Raw genomic sequence first — 18,439 nt, 5'->3', positions numbered from 1 at the left:
CATCTGCATCTGGTGCCATCTCTTCTCTGGTATGTAAAAACACTATGAGCCATAGCCTCATTACAATGACACAGTTCTATAACCAGCCATTATAAAGCATAGCTCAAAATTTGACCTCATATTATGTAGCATGAGTTTCTGTTCCCAACACATCCAAAAGGTCATTCTATGAGTGTAGCGGTATATTGGAGTTACAGAACTGTGCCTTCAGAGGTTGTAATGTTTGCAATTCTATTGAAACCAACCTTATTACTCCTCTCCTGTAGTACTGTAATGCAGAATGCTTGGTTTTCTGTGACTACTCAATACTGAAAATGAAAATGACTCCCTACGTTAACATCTGCTCTCGCTTGCTCTATCGCCAATCAAAATGACTCCCTACATTAACATCTGCTCGCTTGTTTCTATCGCCAATCAAAATGACTCCCACATCTGCTCTCGCTGTTTCTATCGCCATCTGTGTCCTTTCCTCCATGGTAAAGGCACCAACCAAAACTTCTTCCCCGTAGTAATTCAGTATACTCAGGTCCCTCTTAACAGTCACTAGAGTCACCAACATGGAGTCTTGAATCTGGAAATGACAGAAAACACAACAAGAAAAAGCAAATCACAGTGTTAGACAATGACATGCATTTTAGAACAGTGCCAGTGCATTGATTCGTCACCCCAGGTTAAATAAGAAATAAATAAATAAATAAATAAATTGTGTTTTTCTAGATGATGCTATATATTTGAATTGCATCAATTGCAATCGCTTCTAACTTCTTGGATTATCAGACATAAAAAACTTTTTAAAAAGAGCTACTCAAAAAGATATGCTTTGTGTGCATTTAGTCAAAAGTTACAAACAAAGCAAATAGACAGCTCAAGAAACTATCTGAAAATTGAGAGCGCAGAATAAAAATGTAAAAACTTAATTATCAAACTAAGAATAATTGAAATGATATAGACACAGATTAGATAAATTAATGCAATTCCTTTAGATTAGCTCATCACTATATATTTTCAATGCAAGTCCGAGGTCGATTGGTGCGCACACTTGTCGAGTAAAGGGTATGGTACATTGTATAACCAAATGGTGACCAATACCCTTGTGGAGTGTTTGAACCTATAGGATGTCACCCAACAGGGTCATTGTAGAGTGTACTTCTGTGCTATGTAGGCATGAAAACTGGTCTTGGAAAAAAACACTGAAAACCATGTTTTGTTACCATTTTCTACGAATTTGATTCAAAAATGGGCTGAAAAACACTGAAAATAATAACAAAAAAATGCTGAAATTGGCTAAAACACTGAAAACGTTCATGCTTGACTAAGCCACAAGACATCATTATTTTGTGTCTGCATATTTATTATCTGCAATTGGATTAATACATCATGTTTATTCATGAGGTTATGAATATATGTTAGTTTGTTAACTATTTGAGAATCTTTATGCAATTTCATTGGTACAAATTATGACATACAAGGCGCTATAACATGATTGATGGCTGTTGTGAGTGCGACAATACACTGTTCCAAACATGGACAATATGCTTCAATATGTTGCATTTCCAGTTAGCCCCATACCAAAACGTCATTCCCTTTTAGTTATGTGGAAGAATTATTTCCCCAAAGGAGAGAGAGAGAGAAAGGAGATAGCAAGAGAAAGGGAGGGATGGTGGAGAGGATATAGTAAGAGAGAGGGAGGGATAAAGGAGAGAAAGAGCATGTGTGAGAGAGAAAGAGGCAGAGAAGGCGATATCAGATTGATTCCTTACTAAATGGCACTGTCTGAGATCTAGAAACTTGAGGAATGGTAGTGCTTCTGGTATTCTGTTTAGGCATCTTCCTTTGATCTTGTTGAGACCCAGTAGATCTAATACTTCCAGAAACCTGTAAGAAAACAAAACCACAAAATCAGACTATAACCCTAACACCCAAAAATCTTACAAAATCTTTCCACAAGGAAAACCACTGCATGCATGCATACCACTCAATCACCCCCAAGTCATATAAACACTCAGAGTCGCAACGCCCATGGCTGGAGGTTGGTGACCTCATGCTTGGCACTTGAGGGGTCCCAGGGTTAATTCCCGAGTACCAAGTGACTTTCTTCATCTTCTATCCTTTTTCGTTCCTCGTCTTCCGATAGCAAAAAAGCATGGTCTGTGTTAGGGTTAACAATCTAGATTGGCAAAAACCTTCTCACAATACAATAAGCATGTGCTAACTGCGCCTGTAAGCACCCACACATGATCAGCAGAGCGTATAGTATCGCATTCCCATGCGGCCTACGCTACGAGTTGTTAAAGGATACGCAATGACAGGGTAATTTTGGTCAAACTGACTTCCAGTAGAAAAACCCAAGATAAAAATATTAAAAAATCGGTCCAGAAAAATAAAATTCTTGACAACACTGGACATAACATTTCACAAAATGTAGTGAGCATCATGTGCAATTTTCCTGAAGCAGGAAGTGTGTTACAACATGAATGTTCCCAAATTGTGGGATAGGCTTCCCACTCCTCCTCGGCTTCAGTCATTGAAAACCTACCCGCAGTTGTCCACAATGCACTCCAGCCCTACGTCCGACACATCCCAACACCAACACAATGCCAAGTGCTGTAGACTCTTGCACACCCTTCCTATGTTCTCCACGCATCTGTCGCTTAACTCGGAACACTCTGTCAAGTTGAGGTATGTGAGGGAGGCCATGGTATCGGCCAGACACAAATCAGCCAAGGCCGGCTCTGTGAACTCTACTCCTCTCTTTAAACGTAGGTGCTTGGGTGATGTCAGTTTCTGAAAATTGAAACAAACCAAAGATTGGATCAAGTCTCTAAAAGTAGCTTGTTTTGTTACTTAAGCTTCTAACTTAACTAAGGCAATGATAAAAACTGCTTCTACAGGCTTAACCAACCAGATTGTGTGTTTTGGGGGTAAGTGGATCAATTTTAATCTACAGTTTTTGAAAACAAATCTGTTTCAAAATATGTTTGGCTGTAGTGAATTGATTTCGATTGAAATATTTTGAAAAAAACAATTCAGAAAGTTGTCAAAATATGTCTGCAAAATGTTCAGATTATATAACAGGGTGTTTTCCATTGTATGGGAAATACAATTGACATCTCAACCACCTTCTTCCCAGATGAAATTTTATCATGTAGTGTGTTTCGTAAGGATTTATGAATATACATACAGTAGTATGCATGTAAGTCGCCATGTTGAATTTGTCACTTCCTGGGTCATATATCAAATTATAGGTCCCACGTAATGCATTACTGCGAGATAATTTGAGGAATACAGAAATTACTATACATAGAGGCACATCACTGAAAGCATAAATTTGCATCGCGATATCATCGTAAGGTGCGATATTGCACACCCTTATTAAGAAAATAATTTAATTACAATTACGCAAAGAATACTCCATTCTAAAAGGATAAGGTACATGTACACCTGGCCCCTTCAGTAAGAGCCAAGAAGTAAAAGCAGCAAAACTTACCCGCAAAAAGCGGAGTGATTTATCAGTAAATTCTTCACAGAATGAGATGCTGATAGTGTGCAACTTCTTGCAAGTTGTGATGTTCTGAATGGAATCATCTGTTAATTCTGCTCCATCAAGGAAGACTGCTTCCAAGGAATCTTGCCTCTCTGATGCTAGACATCTGATAGCCCTGCAACAACGGAAAATACAGAAGTGAGACATTGGGCTATTCCAGTTGATATCCATACACCCCAGATGGAAGACATGATGTAAATCTCCCACACAGGAGTGTGAATTTTAAATGGGGTTACTTGAATGGGTGACTCCATTTGAAATCTACACCCTTTGTGTGGGATATTAAGGCAAGTCTTCCACAGGGGTGTAAGGATTTCAAATGGAATAGCCCATTATATTAATGTGATAACCCCATACTGATTTAGATGACTATAAACTAAACATAATAACTACAGAGTGCTGGTGCAACGGTAGTTCAAAGATATTTGACATAGTCGCTACGCGCAGGCATTCAAGGAATTGTGTCATTGAATCACATATTCATAAGACACCTGATGGGTTATATAGGTCTAGTTTATAGCAGAGACATTTCCTCAACAGCACAGATTTAAGATTAACTGTGATATATTATTTAAGTGAACTAAATTATATGATAATGATGATGTTGGTATGAGCAACTGCTTGAATTCGATGATCTTTTACTTGTATTCGCTGTTGAAAGGGAATCAGATCAATCATGTTTCACCATTGCTAGATCGGGCAGCAGCTGCCCTTGAGAAGTAAACATCGCAGACAATGAGGATGCATCATTGTTAAATAGTGAAACACGATTGCATCCCTAATTAAGCACTGACTTACGTGTCTGTTATCCATGGTATTCCATCTATATTGAGAGCTTCTAATTTCTCACACATCACAGCTATATTCATGATGCTTTCATCTGTCACTTTGGTACAGTGCGATAGATTCAGCACTCTCAGCTCCGGTAGGCAAGTGAAGTAGTACGCAATCTGATTGTCCACACTGTCCGAGCCTTCCACATTCACCGTAGTTAACGCTTTGCAATGGTCTACGATTGTCTGAATTAAATGCTCTTTCAAGTTCTCGCAGAAACCCAAATTGAGTTCTTGCAGCATGGAGCAGTGATATCCAAGAATTTTCACTTCCGTTAGGTTAAAGACGTACCGCCCGCGAATGTTCAGAGACTTGAGCAACTTAGCTCGTCGCAACAGTCTGCACAGATGCACCGAACCCATGTTGCGATATCTATGATGCGACAGATCTATGATCTGCCAGAGTATTGATCGTATGCGTAGTGTTTCCATTTCTGAGAAAGTGGTGCCACACTGGTGCAGAGTTCTTGTATTGAGAGGTAAAATAAAATTTTAAAGATGAGCTCCTCAGGAAGTTGCTCGAGTAATGAAAAAGTTTCACAAGGCTCATCTGTATCGCTATTGCTACCAGGGAGGGAAAGACAGGATCCTACAAAATCACTTTGATCTGGTTTCAACAGGCAGTTTTCGGACGACGGCAATGATTGCCATCTTAGTACGTCGTCATCACCACCTGTGGCATAGTGCTCCACATGCCGTGGTGGCTTCACAGGAACTTCTCTACCACCCATACTTTGCAAATCCTGAGCACATTTTGTATCGCTCTCCACATCGCACCCATCTATACCGTTACTCATTTGACTGTCCGATTCGACGCCACTCGTCAAAAACACAGTTCGTAATAGGATTCATCGCACGCTTTGATTCGGTTCTCGCCAGAAATCTTTCATCTGCAGCACTGCACACACTTAGATCAGGCACTGATTGAGATGAAGAAATGGGTTCCATATAATAAGCACATGAATTAGTATCGCCATAAACATGCAAGTCTTGCGAGGTGCTATCAGAACTCTTTTCAGCACTATACATATTTTGCTGATCATAACTGCTCATCTTAATGCTATTTTCAATGGGAACGACTTGTTCTGGAGAGGAGTCATACATCTGATTATCACTTCTAGATTCATCAAATATAGGTGATAGCCTTTCAATAGCAGCACCAGGGGAATAAGGCATGATAGATTTAAGATACGACTCATCCATGGCTTCTTGTCTTTCTACATTACCAGTATTTAACCGTAAGAAATCCGTACTACTCTCCGCTAAGTGTGGCCACGCATCCGGTGTCACCACCGATATATCAGATGCACCATCATCTTCTAGATTTAAAAGGACGACGTGCTCTTCAAGCAATTGCGATGAAGCCTGTATTGAGCCTTCACTTGGTCCATCGCTAACCGGCGATGCCCATTTCAAAGAACAGGCACGCTGTTTGGCTTGCACTAATTTCGACAGTGCGTCTTCTTCCTCATCGACACTCGGTTGCTTCAACCATTTACGGGCATCATTGGAAAGATCCATCTGCAACTGGGCACCACCACTGTCGATTTATAGATTCTGCAGGGGCATCAGAATCAGCTGGACTTGAAAGATTCGTCTGGTACACATCGTACCCATTACTAGTATAATGACTTACTAACACTTTGGTTTCTGCCGATGCTACATGTCCTTTCAAGGAGTCACCTTTATCTGCTGGGCCATAGGAGTTGAACCTGTTAGATGAGTTATATACTGATTGACTGCTTGCCTCATCGGGATGCACAAATCAATGCACAAATCTGACAACTTCAAGCCAGTTCGACCTAATTTAGATTGAGAGAACTTATTGTCTGTGCTGTCGTAGTTGGTATGCTCAATTTCATCCGATGTAAATTTCAACTCTTTGTTGTTCCTGAAGACAGCACCCCTTGTTTTCTCATTACCAGCCATAGCAATGTGTCATTTCCTGGAAAGGAAAAGAAGAAGAAGAATTACAATTTAGACATACCGGTATGTATAGATATATGGCAAAAAAAGAATTTCAGTCAATTTTATTCAATGTTTGTACCATTTCTACCAAGTACCGTATTCAGCGCTTAAGGGGGTACTACACCCCTACCCAAGTTTGTGTCTATTTTTGCAGTTTTCTCCAAAATTATAGCACATTGGGATATGTTTATAGGGGCAAGGACTACAACTACTGCACTGGAAATTTTATTTCAGCACAGAGGGAAAACCAATATTTGATCAATAAATCAATAACTACTTGCTTTGAGTTGCTGAATTTTCAGTACAGTAGTTGTAGTTCTTGCCCCTATAATATACATATCTAACTTGTCACCAATGTGTGATAATTTTTTTAGTAAAATTCAAAAAAAGGCGCTTTTTTTAGGAGTTTTGTGACTGTTCCCTTATCCCTTGAATATTCTTTTTTACAAAAACCAGCAGCCTGTCTTTGGATTCTTTCCTAGGATGTTATGTTTTTCTTCCCATATGGGCACCAAGCTCCTGCAGCATATTATGTGGTCGCACAAATGAGATGTAAGCTGTGACTTTTACTTTCTCAGGGCAATGCCATAAATTCCTCCTAACCATACCCAAAACTTTTTGGGCCTTCTTTGTAGCTGCCTGGGTCTGATTGTTCCAGTTCAGGGTGTTACTGAGCTCAACACCGAGGTATGTTGTACTCTCCTCTGATTTCAGCAGTTCATTAGTAATCATTACAGAAGAAATACTCATTCTTTAGTTTGGTGGATTTCTTGTGCCAAAAGTCACTGTGCTGCACTTCTTAGGATTAAACTGCATGAGCCACTTATTTTGCCAGGACTCTAGCTGCTGCATGTCTTGCCCAAGAATGTTTTTGTCAGTAGGTGTTGAGATACTTTTATCCACTTTTATAAACCAGACAGTCGCCTACAAAAAGCTGGCATTTCGATTGAAGTTTGTCGGGTATGTCATTGATGTAGACCAAAAATAATAATGGCCCCAGTACTGTCCCTTGAGGTACTCCTGACAGAACCTTTGCTGGCGTAGACGTTTCCCCTTCTACGACTACACTTTGTACTCTGTTGCTTAGGAAGTTTCCAACCCAATCGCAGAGGGAATTTCTTATCCCATAGTGCTGAAGTTTGTAGACCAATCACCTAGTGTAACTTTATCAATTAAGCCTTTGTAGAGTCCAAAACCGCCACATCCACATGTTTCTTGTCATTCATGTCTATAGCGAATTAGCTATGTCATCAATTGTTAGTATAAGTTGTGACTCAGTTGACCTCTAGCCTCTTTGCCCTAAAACCATGTTGTTTGTCGACAAGAATATCATGGGTTTGCAGATGTTTCATCACATGGCTATGCACAATATGTTCAAGAACTTTACAGTAGGTATGCCAGGTGAATTTAAATTTGCCATCAAACTGCATCATTTTATGAATCAAATTAAAGCCCTTGAGTAAAGAAAGCCAAAACTGAAAACCTTTTTGTCATAGCACTTTCCGTGGCAAAGTTACATCTTTTCAAAGATCGACTTTCATCAAAAAGATTCTGCTAGCAAAATTCCCCAAAACAGCATTTACGGGGGTGTTTCTAGATCTTAGTCTCATGATGATACTATCATGATAGCAGCTTATTTTAATGGAACTGCTATCAAAATCCCTCTAAAAATTCCATGTGTGAGTGTCTCATCACCATAAAAAATCATATATTTGGGTCAAGTGAAGTATAGAAAACATATTTATGTAGGTTTCCTTGACCGACCTGTTCTTGAAAAAAATTGAAATTTCTATGTAAATATGTATTGTGACTGAATAGATTCATCAGGTTTGAAGATAAATAAATATATAATTTCTTCTAAACAAAACCAAATTTACTCACTAGTTTGACGGTTTACGCTTTTCATGGTCGAAAAGCATCATCAGAATATTGATTGTTGATCACTTCTTCCGGTTGGACGATTCCTGACCACAGAGGGTGTAGAACTGTCACTCAGTAGAGGATCATATACGTGACTTAGATAGTGTGCCCCGTCGTCCCTATTCATGACGCGTTGGGTCCTCTTCTCTGAATCCAGATTGATTCCTTGATGCGCCTTATATTTGCATTACACTCCTTGCTAAGGATTTTGATTTGTCCCAATCTATTATGTGGTTCTGTTGAACTGCATGGTCTGCAATAGCCGATTTTGATTGTTCAGTTTCTGACTGTTTACGAGTTTGACGCGTGTAGCTTTGTTTTGTCTGTTGCACCCTCGTAGTTTCTTTTTGATGTTCTTTGAGTCGCGTTGCAAACTTCCTTCCGGTCTCACCAACGACAAAATGACAGTCATTTTTGCCAAGAACAGTGAGAAAGTGGAATAAATTATCGCAGGAAGTTATTAGCGCCCCAACCACAACCAATTTAGAAGCAAGATTTAGCGCCACTCATCCAGGGCCTCTTCGTCAGACTTCCTTGCGGAGTATTAGAGAGGACAACCACCAAGTACCAAGACCAAGTAGTAAGAAGTACAACTAAGTATAAAAACAGTTTCTTGTCATGCAAGATTCACCAAAATCATCCCCAAAAACGGGCTTTTAAAATTTAATCGGTAGTACTGCATTTGGTTCTAATAAATGTGGTTGGGCAGTATATCAGCTGATGCAATGTGTGTACAAAATAAGCACATTTAAACCCAACTTTAAACTTTCAATTTCGTGCGGTCCAGTACATTAAAAAACAACCCAAAAACACGATCACGATTAGACTGCGGAACTCAGTCCTCAATGATAGTCAGTCATTTATCTTTTGGTCGTTATATGACTATCATTTGAGGACTGAGTTGTTATAATATATTTTCCGAGGAGCAATTTCGGACAATAGCTGGGGATTAGCAGACTGCGTTACTGGCCTGTATCTCGCTTCGGGAAAGAACGCTTGTAGCACATACCTGTTTTTAATGACTTTGCAACAATGTTTCTATTGTCAGCAGTAACACCTTGCATTCATACTTTTGAGCTTGTATGGAGCACATTCGTACACATTATAAATAAGTGAAATCAGAATATCCTGAAAGGAATTTAGGTAACTAATTCAACGAGACTGACCTCTCAGCAGCTAATTTTTTCATGTCAACATGGCGAATGAATGACGTAGTTAGACATTTTTAGCCTACGTTTCGTATCCTACTATCCTACTATTGAAACAACAAAACCTCATTCCTCGGCCTCATTCACGAATTCACTCACCTTCCTACACCACCAGTTGTAATAAAACTCAAAACATCCCGTGTTATTCCTCAAAACTACATGTACCTTCATTAATAAAAAATTGAAATCCTAGTAGAAATCCGTTATCGAAAATTGTTTGATATAAAACGTCAACAAAAGTAATTTTTCTGAAGAGTAGATACCACGTGTCAAAATGGCGGCTCGCAGTCGCATCCCCTGCTTTGTACATGTACCCAGGTCACGGCCTGTCTATGTGACGACCAGTCAGGGTCAGTGGACAGCGCAACCTGTCCGCCGTAATATATGCACCTAATATGGGCATAATGGCTCCGCCCAATATACGGGGCTGTCAATCATCCTTATTCAAAATGGCCTTTGTCGAACAGACTTTTACGCAGGTAAGAGCTCACGCTGTCCTCACTTTAGCGATTAGGATCGACGATCGTCAGGCCGACACAATCTGGTTGTGTAGGAGACTATCATCGTGATGCCCACGTTGGAACCATTGGATTTACGCAAGAAATATTCATTGCCAGGACTGAAGCGGTGTGTACATGCATCGAATCCATGGGTTCCTACAGTCACCGAGGGCCGATCTGAGGGCTGATGACACACATTCGATGGGTGTAAGCGGTGTGGCCATATCTATGTTTGTACCGGGCAAGTACCGGTACCGGACATTTTTCAACACGGAGCTAGCAGAGATTACAGCAAATTCGTCCAAAGGTAAGCAAAGGGTTGGGGATCGCATTTTTAACTTTGACTAAACTGTTTCGGAGTTAAGGCTTGCTAAAAAGTAGACCATTTCGGGGCTGTATTTGTTGTGCATGTCACATTGTGAACAATGAGTGAAAACTGACAACATTCGCCGAAGAATGATTGCCATGCTCTAGTATACCGCCGTTCCGGAGAACAGTGGTATACAGTTATACATGTATACCTAGGGGGATTAGTGGGGCAGAGGTTATCTCATGTCTATTGAATCCTTTCATGACCACTAAAGCATAGTCAAGTCTGACAAGGACACTCGGCACAAATTGAAAGACCATGTCAACTCTCGACAAAAGAATGCATGCATGTCAAAGGTCATATGACACCAATTTGGTGTTTGTTATGCTCCTCGAAATTAGTAATACGGTCTATGTCTGGATCACGATGGATAAACTCATTCACATTAAAATTTGGTACGCATCCATGCTCACTTTGGAACGTAAAACATTGACAACCGGTAACAGTTCAAAACTTAAACAATTATTTTCAATATATTTTGGATTATTACCTGAGACACCTTTTTAAAGCGTCAAACAGAGATGAAATACATGTAGCATACTTTCAATCGCCAGTTCTGTCCCTCTGTGCTTCTGCACTGCATGCCACATGAACACGAGAATACACGCGAGTTGTTATATTCCCCCTATAAAGGCGTAGCTCTATAAGGTTATGCATTTTAATTACATTACGTCATTAACGCTTCTGATAGGCAGTCACACAGTGGCATCGCCCCGATATGCAGAAAAAGCTCCTTTTCTCTGGGCAGTCACTTGTGTTGTGTTTTATGCATGGACAGTTGGAATGATACAAGGTTTGACTACAAAAGCAATTCTCTTATAAACATAATAAATGCATCTACGGACAGTTTCCACTAGCCCTACTATAGGCCTTTTAAACACACTAATAACCGAGAACCGCTAAACCCCACGGGCCGCTCCACCCGAAAAAAGGGGGAATAGCAGTCACAGGGCTTAGCAGTTCTCTGGATATATATCCAGGTTTTATTTGGATCACCACAGTCAAAAGGCCCTACTAGTAGGGCTATAAAGTTTACACATCGATACACCCGAGCACAATCAGCACACAGATATTCCAAGCACTGCGTGTCTAGCCTCTATAATTATACAGCTCGCAGTCAATACAACATGGTTGAGTAGGCCTACACTGAACATCCGAATTTAAGAGCTGTGTGAGATCTCGGTGGAAAATAGGCACATGTGATTGCATGGTTTTTATCGAAACCTCAAGTCGAGGGTTGACAAACAGAAGGCCTTAACTCAAAAAGTGCCTTTTTGAGAAAAATGAGTAAAACAATATTTTTGCATTGAGATGTGACCAAGTATTATTGTGCTATAGATGCAATAGGAAGTTGAATTGAGTTAAGGCTTATGATTTTAAGAATCTGTGGGTATTACAGATTATTTTGGTACCAAAATCTCAACATGGCCAAAAGTGAGTTAAGGCCTTCTGTTTGTCAACCCTCGAAGTGTTCCCTTCATCCAATCAGATTTTGTTATATCGAACGAAAGCTATATAGGCCTAGGATAATGTGGTAAATCTGTTGAAAACGACCTATCCCAACACAATTTTTGACCAAAATGTAGGTTTTAAAAGTCATAACCTAGTACCTCAAGTGTTCCTTACAACAGTTTTCAAATTTTATGTCATTAGGCCTAAATGAAAAGATCACATTTCTGTTTAATTGCAACAAGTTAGTGTGATATGCACATTGTGCACCTTAATTACCGACTTAAAGGCTTAATGTACGATTTCCTTCAAATTTTAAATTTGTCATTATATACTCAAAATGTTGAAATAATACTAGTAATAATGATCGGGAATGGTCACTGTCCATTTTGAGCTGAAATAACGTGAAAGAAACACTGCTTGTTATTTTGGCCGTTTAACACGCAGTTCTATGGGCGGACATAAAGTCATAATTTCTTGAATTATGACTTTATGTCAAACTTTGCTCTGTTTACCTACAAACACAACACATTTGGCTGATTCCTTTTAGGTGCAAGTTGTGACATGTGTAAACATTACAAATATGCAAAAAAAATCAGGTTTGAAAAAAATTAACCAAATTCATATTATAAGATCGTACATTAGACCTATGACTTTAACCAGAAGAAGAAGAAGAAGTTACTATTTTCGCCTGCTTTGTCATACGGTTGTAAATTCAATGAACTATGACTTTGCTCAGGACTTTGCTAAAAGAGCACTGGTCTTACAAATTGATATGTGAATTGTTTTGAATTGTTTAAAAAGGGAATGCAAATCAGTCTACCAGGCCAGGCTCAATTGCACAGCTCACTGATCTCAGTGATCTGTGGAGATCAGTGACACCACAGAGTTCTATATTGGCCACTGACTTCGTAAATCGCGTACATGTAACCCATAGAAAAATTATGACGTCATAAAATGCATTATTCATTATGTCAATGGTATTTGGAAATACAACGCCCGTTCGTACATGCCACGCCATGGTGCAGTAATGAATAAATAAGTAGGCCTTCGTCATCCTGACAAAAAATGAAAGAAAAAAGTGCCCCTCTGACAAAAAATAAAAGGAAAAATCAGGAGGGCAAAGGAAAAGAGAGGGGCAATGAGCCCTTTTCTACCGAAATTCAGCCCGAAATACACAATTTTTTCCGCGCTACGCGCGCATATTGCAAAGATTAAGCCCTTTCCATCCTGATAATGGGCGAAAATAATGCTACGCGCGCACATCGTCCCAATAAAGCCTTTTGTCTCTATGTATTGTATGATGCAACTGTAATTTGTTTTCGTCTGTGCCCCAAAATATTTTGCCCCCCCCCCCGACCAAAAAAGTCGGACACACAACACTCACAGCTAAAAAATAAATTAGGGTATAGGCCTATAGGTTGGCATACCGGTATGGCCTATGTTAAGAAAAGCCTAGGCCTGCATCACTTTCATTATTTAACTTTCAAAATGCAAATTGATTTCAAGAGATTCGCCATGTAGGGGACCTAGGCCTACTAGTTTATGATAATTATATTTATATCATGGCCGGGGTGGGCAAAATAATTTACTGGGTGGGCTATTTACCTTCCTAGTTAGGCCTAGGCCCTACTGCTGGTGGGGGAAGGGTAAATTCTCAAAATGGTCTGCCAAATAGCTCCAAATATATTTTGGCTCTAGTCATGCTAGTGTAGTATGATTCTAAGGAACCGAGCCCGGGAACCGAGAAAGGAATTGAAATCGAAAACTTCCAACAACAAATAATCCCCCAATAATTCACTTAAGGCCAAAACGCACATAGCAATTGGGGCTGTGTCACCCCCTCCCTTCTAAATTTTTCAAAGAGGGACTACCCCCCGCCTCCTCATCCTAAATATTAAATCAATCATTACCCTGTGCAGGGTTCACAGGTGGAAAACACCGCGGTTTTAACCGCTTGGCAAAAACAACTTTGCCCGTTTTTGCCGGCAAAAACTAAAAAAGTGATTTATAGTTCAGTTTTTCCTTTCTAAACGAATTATAAAGTTACAAAAATAATTTCCTGAGTGTAACAAGGCCAGATTTTGTAATTATAATTAAGAAATTAAATGCATGTGTTTTCATTGCTCAAGTGCATTTAACCGAAATGTGGCATATATCAATTCAAAACTTTTTCACTTTAAGACTTGATGAGACAAAAAATATGTTGAATGATTCTTTAGAAGTTGAGTGCTACTGTTTATGAGCTTTCTGTGTTACTTTTTAATATTTGAGTGACTATATGTGAGTTTTTGCCATTTTTGCCGGTTTAAACAAGGCAAAAAAAACAGGTTTTTGCCAGTTTTTGCCACTGGCAAAAACCGAACCCTGACCCTGTGCATCATTCTGCATGTCCAAAAACTATCATTGAGTTTTGGGCCAAAATATAGACTATATATAGCCTGTGCCATAGTCGATTTTTGATAAATAAATGATGAACGCATTCAGATGAAATTATAAACATGTTTATCGCAATTAGAATAATAAATGGTCATAAAAAGTTATATAATTAGTGACATAGTAAAATGTAAAGTATTCCTATACGGTAGGCCTATGTAGGCCTACACGTAGGCCTTACGTACGTGTTATTGAATGCAACATAATTATTAAGTACTGAACAATTCGGGGGTGGGGGTGTTAATTTTATGCAACCTTATAGGACCGCAATACGCTAATCCTAACCCTACCTAACTATAATTTAATAACCATTAACCCTAAACCTTATGGCCAATTCCATGTCAAAAGTGCCTTTTGTAACGTCCGTACAAAATTTTGGAACGTTATTGTTCAAAACAGAAGCACTTACTTCAAACTTGCTAATCATGCCTCCATAGGCCTATATGCATAGAAATGAAATGAAATGAAATGAAATGAAATGAAATGAAATGAAATGAAATGAAATGAAATGAAATGAAATGAAATGAAATGAAATGAAATGAAATGAAATGAAATGAAATGAAATGAAATGAAATGAAATGAAATGAAATGAAATGACAGAGGCACTGGAAGATCTGTATTTTGTAATATTGGGGTGGGGGGGCAGGGGCAAATTTTGGACGTGCTCAGGAACGCGAAGCGCTGAAGGGGTGGGTGCAGGAGTTCGCGTGGGAGGGCGGAATCTTTTTACATTTTTACATTTTTACAAAAATCAAATAAGGGGCTGTGCAATAATTGTGAGCCCTGGGAAAGGTTTTTTGGCAGGCCGAGAGCGGGGGGCGCTTTGGCACGCCATAATTATTGCACAGCCCCTGACTATAGGCACATCATAAAATGGAATGACATAGGCTTAGCCTGGGAGGCTTATGAACGGGGGGGGCTTGCGGGGGCTAAGCCCCTCAATAATTTTGGTCTGGGGATCTGAGCCCATAATTCCCCAGATGAAGTAAAAAAAAATAACCAGATAGGCCTACCGGGGAAAATGGCAAATTTGCTGACACCGAGTATACCCCCATAACCCCAGGATGGTCTCCTAAATTTTTGGCTAGGTCAGCCCCCCCCCCATGTTGAAAATCTTCCTAAAAGCCAATGAATGGAATGCTGTCAGATTAGGGAGTGTTCATAAACCGTAAAATGGGGTAACTTCGGTCAGCGGGGTAACTTTGGTCGGTCAAATATATTTTTTCAAATGATCATATTTTCGGGATTTTTGACCAAAAATGAGCTTTTTTTTTACATTTTGTTCAGAAAAAATAAAAATCGATATTTGTGAGCAAGGATGTGTGCTTGATTAATTTTGCAAGGGGTCAAATGTCACAAAAAACAACAACTTGCCCATATACAGCGAAGATCATTTTTTTTGAATTTTTTTTCTAATTTTTTCTATTTGTAACCCCTAGGGTAGGCCTACCCTTACAAAATTATTAAAAAATCTTTTTCAACTTAAAAGTGTAGAAAGGAACCCCAATGTCATAAAAAAAGAGATAATTAGAAATATAATTGGTTTTGTTTGGAAGCAGTGGTTTAAAAACTCTGAAAAGTGCCCAAAGTTACCCCATTTTACGGAATACTTTGGTGTGGGGGGTTGGAAAAGTTGGAACCTCGGACGTCAAAAAAATTTTGATCCCCCTAAAAAATGGTGGATTTTTTTTTATCCCCCCTTTTATCGTCTAATTTATTTATTTTTGATCCCCCCCCCCCTTCATGTCCTAAAAAAGAAACCAAAAATATACATCATTAACACTAACTAACAGTGGCATGGCATAGATTTCTTTTTGACATTGGGGTTGGAGAAAATAACTTGGAAGTCCAGTGAATCCAGCACTTTTTGCCGACAAAATAAGTTTATGGCGCGAAGCGCAAAAAAAAAAAAAACCATATAGAAGCTAAACTGGTGAAATACCGTATAGTAGGCCTACCGGTACGAAATGGAATAAATTTGCGCGAAGCGCAAAAAAATTGGCACTTTTTATTTTAAAATGACCAAATATGGGGTTAATTTTGGTTAGAAACCCATATAGGCCTACAGGCGTCAACATTGGGGGAAGATTGTATGGACCATCCCCCTATCCAAATATGGGGGGGGGGGGATTTATGCCCCCAACCCGGGGTATATGGTCATTAACTCACTAGTAGCTAAAAATTACCGTTTGGAGTTTAATATTACTCATTGGAGTCATAGTTTTACACCCTAATTGTAAAGTGCGCACATTTTATTGATTTGTATAAACTTGAGATTACAAAAATCGAATAGGCCTACTTAGGCCTAACATTCATCCGGGACATTCATGCGCGCTCCAAAAATTTTGGAATATAGGCCTACATGCCTTCTCGTACATTTTACCCGCGGAATTTTACCCTCAAATTTTTTGATCCCCCCTTTTTAGGACCCAAAATTTTTTTGATACCCCCAAATTTTTTCCAAATACCCCCCCACCAAAGTATTTATGAACACTACCGGTAGGCCCTACCTTATAGAACAAAAAAAAATGATAAAAAGACAGAAAAATCAGTCGTGCAATGTAAAACAAAATTAAAATAATTTCTCAAAACATTGCAAAGTACAAAAAAAAAATGCAAAAAATATGAGATAGCAGAGCAAGGTTTCGATCCTTGGACCTCTGGGTTATGGGCCCAGCACGCTTCCGCTGCGCCACTCTGCTTCACGTGCTGCCACTACCCGTAATGCAGTTAATAAAGGTTTTCTTGGCTGATGCAATCATTCTTCTTTCAAGCATTGGCGGGAAATCAATTAATAGCGCAAAATGATTACCAACAGAGGGCGGTATTTATATTTTTAAATGACGCAGGAATGTAATGCTACGATTTCCATAATCTTCTCGATTGCAAAAATAAGTAATAAATCAAAGAAGATAAAGAACAACAAGAAGAAAGCAAATGAAGAAACGTTCTTGAGTGTTGAAACCAACTCACATTTCCATTCACACAATCTGTGGACATTAAGTCATTTGTGAAATACCAATACTTTTTACTAATAATAGGCCTACTTAAACTTTTCCTGTAAGTGTTAGATCTCTTTGTCTCCAAATGTCTAATTTGTCCTTTAATTTCGTGAGTCTTGGTTGAATAGTATACTCATTACATTTTTTACTTTCATAACCAACAATTAAATAAGCCCAATATTTTAACAGGTTCCTTGGTTGGTTTAATGCCATAAACATAATCATTACAGTTTCTAAGACTTCATGTATCTTCATCAATTCTGTTTTCTCCAAATTTATCTTCAAACCAAACAACTTTCCAAACTTATCTATTTCTCTCACAAGATTCTCCACATATTTTGAATCGGATAGAAAGAAAGGTTGCATCATCTGCAAAAAAGGAGCACTTAAGCTCCACCCCACTTGGGAGTTCTATGCCATTATATCCTTACATTTCAAAGTTATCACTGGTTATTAAAGCCAAAATTTCTATCACACACACGAATAATGCTGTTGATAACGGGCATCCTTGACGAACACCTCGTGTCAGATCAAACCAACCAGTATAGAAATCCCCTTGTTTATTACACAACTTTTAATATTTTTTTAAGATTGCCATAAGAAAACTACATTCTACGGAATCAAACACTTTCTGCAAATCGGCAAAAAGCAACATACCAGGAATGTGGTTATCATTTGTGTACTGCAGAATATCTTCATCTAACCGAATGTTTTCTCCAATAAAAAGGCAATATATCTACCTTTGACAAAGGCTGTTTGATGATCCTAATACTTGATAGTACACTTTCCATTCGTTTGGCAATTGCCTTTGTACCTATTTTGTAATCGATATTTAATAATCAGTGGCTCCGGAACCGGGGGGCCTGCCCCCTCAATAATTTTGGTGAGGGGGCCCAAGTACCCTAGAGCCCCCCCCCCCCCCCAATAATCGGAGGTAAAATTCATAATTTTAGGATAAAATACATAATTTTAAGATAAAATTCATAATTTTAAGGTATAATTTTAGGTATAATTCAAAATGCAAGGTACAATTCATGTAAAAATGTATGCATTTCAAAAGATTCTGTGCTTTATGCGGAGGGGGATACCCTTCCTGCACCCACCCCTTTAGCGTTTAGCACCAAAAACTTTGCCCCCCCAATATTAAAAATCTTCCCTAGCCTATGATAATGATATACGCCAAATTTTGATAAGCTTTGGATCGTTTCC

At 39.0% G+C, this 18,439-nt stretch overlaps 1 protein-coding gene and 1 non-coding gene across 2 annotated transcripts; both read right to left on the bottom strand.

Annotated features, from left to right (window-relative positions):
* Positions 1–355: 355 nt before the first annotated feature.
* Positions 356–10,916, bottom strand: LOC140160022 (F-box and leucine-rich repeat protein 13-like). The gene is given in 7 exon segments (XM_072183290.1): positions 356–571; positions 1,761–1,875; positions 2,537–2,784; positions 3,488–3,659; positions 4,343–4,787; positions 4,790–6,322; positions 10,834–10,916. Coding segments are annotated over 6 exon segments (1,581 nt in total). The 5' UTR covers positions 5,175–6,322; positions 10,834–10,916.
* Positions 10,917–16,858: 5,942 nt separating this feature from the next.
* Positions 16,859–16,930, bottom strand: Trnam-cau (transfer RNA methionine (anticodon CAU)). The gene has a single exon. It is a non-coding gene; the product is annotated as a tRNA-Met (tRNA).
* Between the last annotated feature and the right edge of the window lie 1,509 nt (positions 16,931–18,439).

This window comes from Amphiura filiformis, chromosome 9 (assembly GCF_039555335.1).
Source record: "Amphiura filiformis chromosome 9, Afil_fr2py, whole genome shotgun sequence".
Classification (NCBI taxonomy): Eukaryota; Metazoa; Echinodermata; class Ophiuroidea; order Amphilepidida; family Amphiuridae; genus Amphiura; species Amphiura filiformis.
Note: the sequence above shows the minus strand (reverse complement) of the source record. Positions and strands in the feature narration are given on the sequence as shown.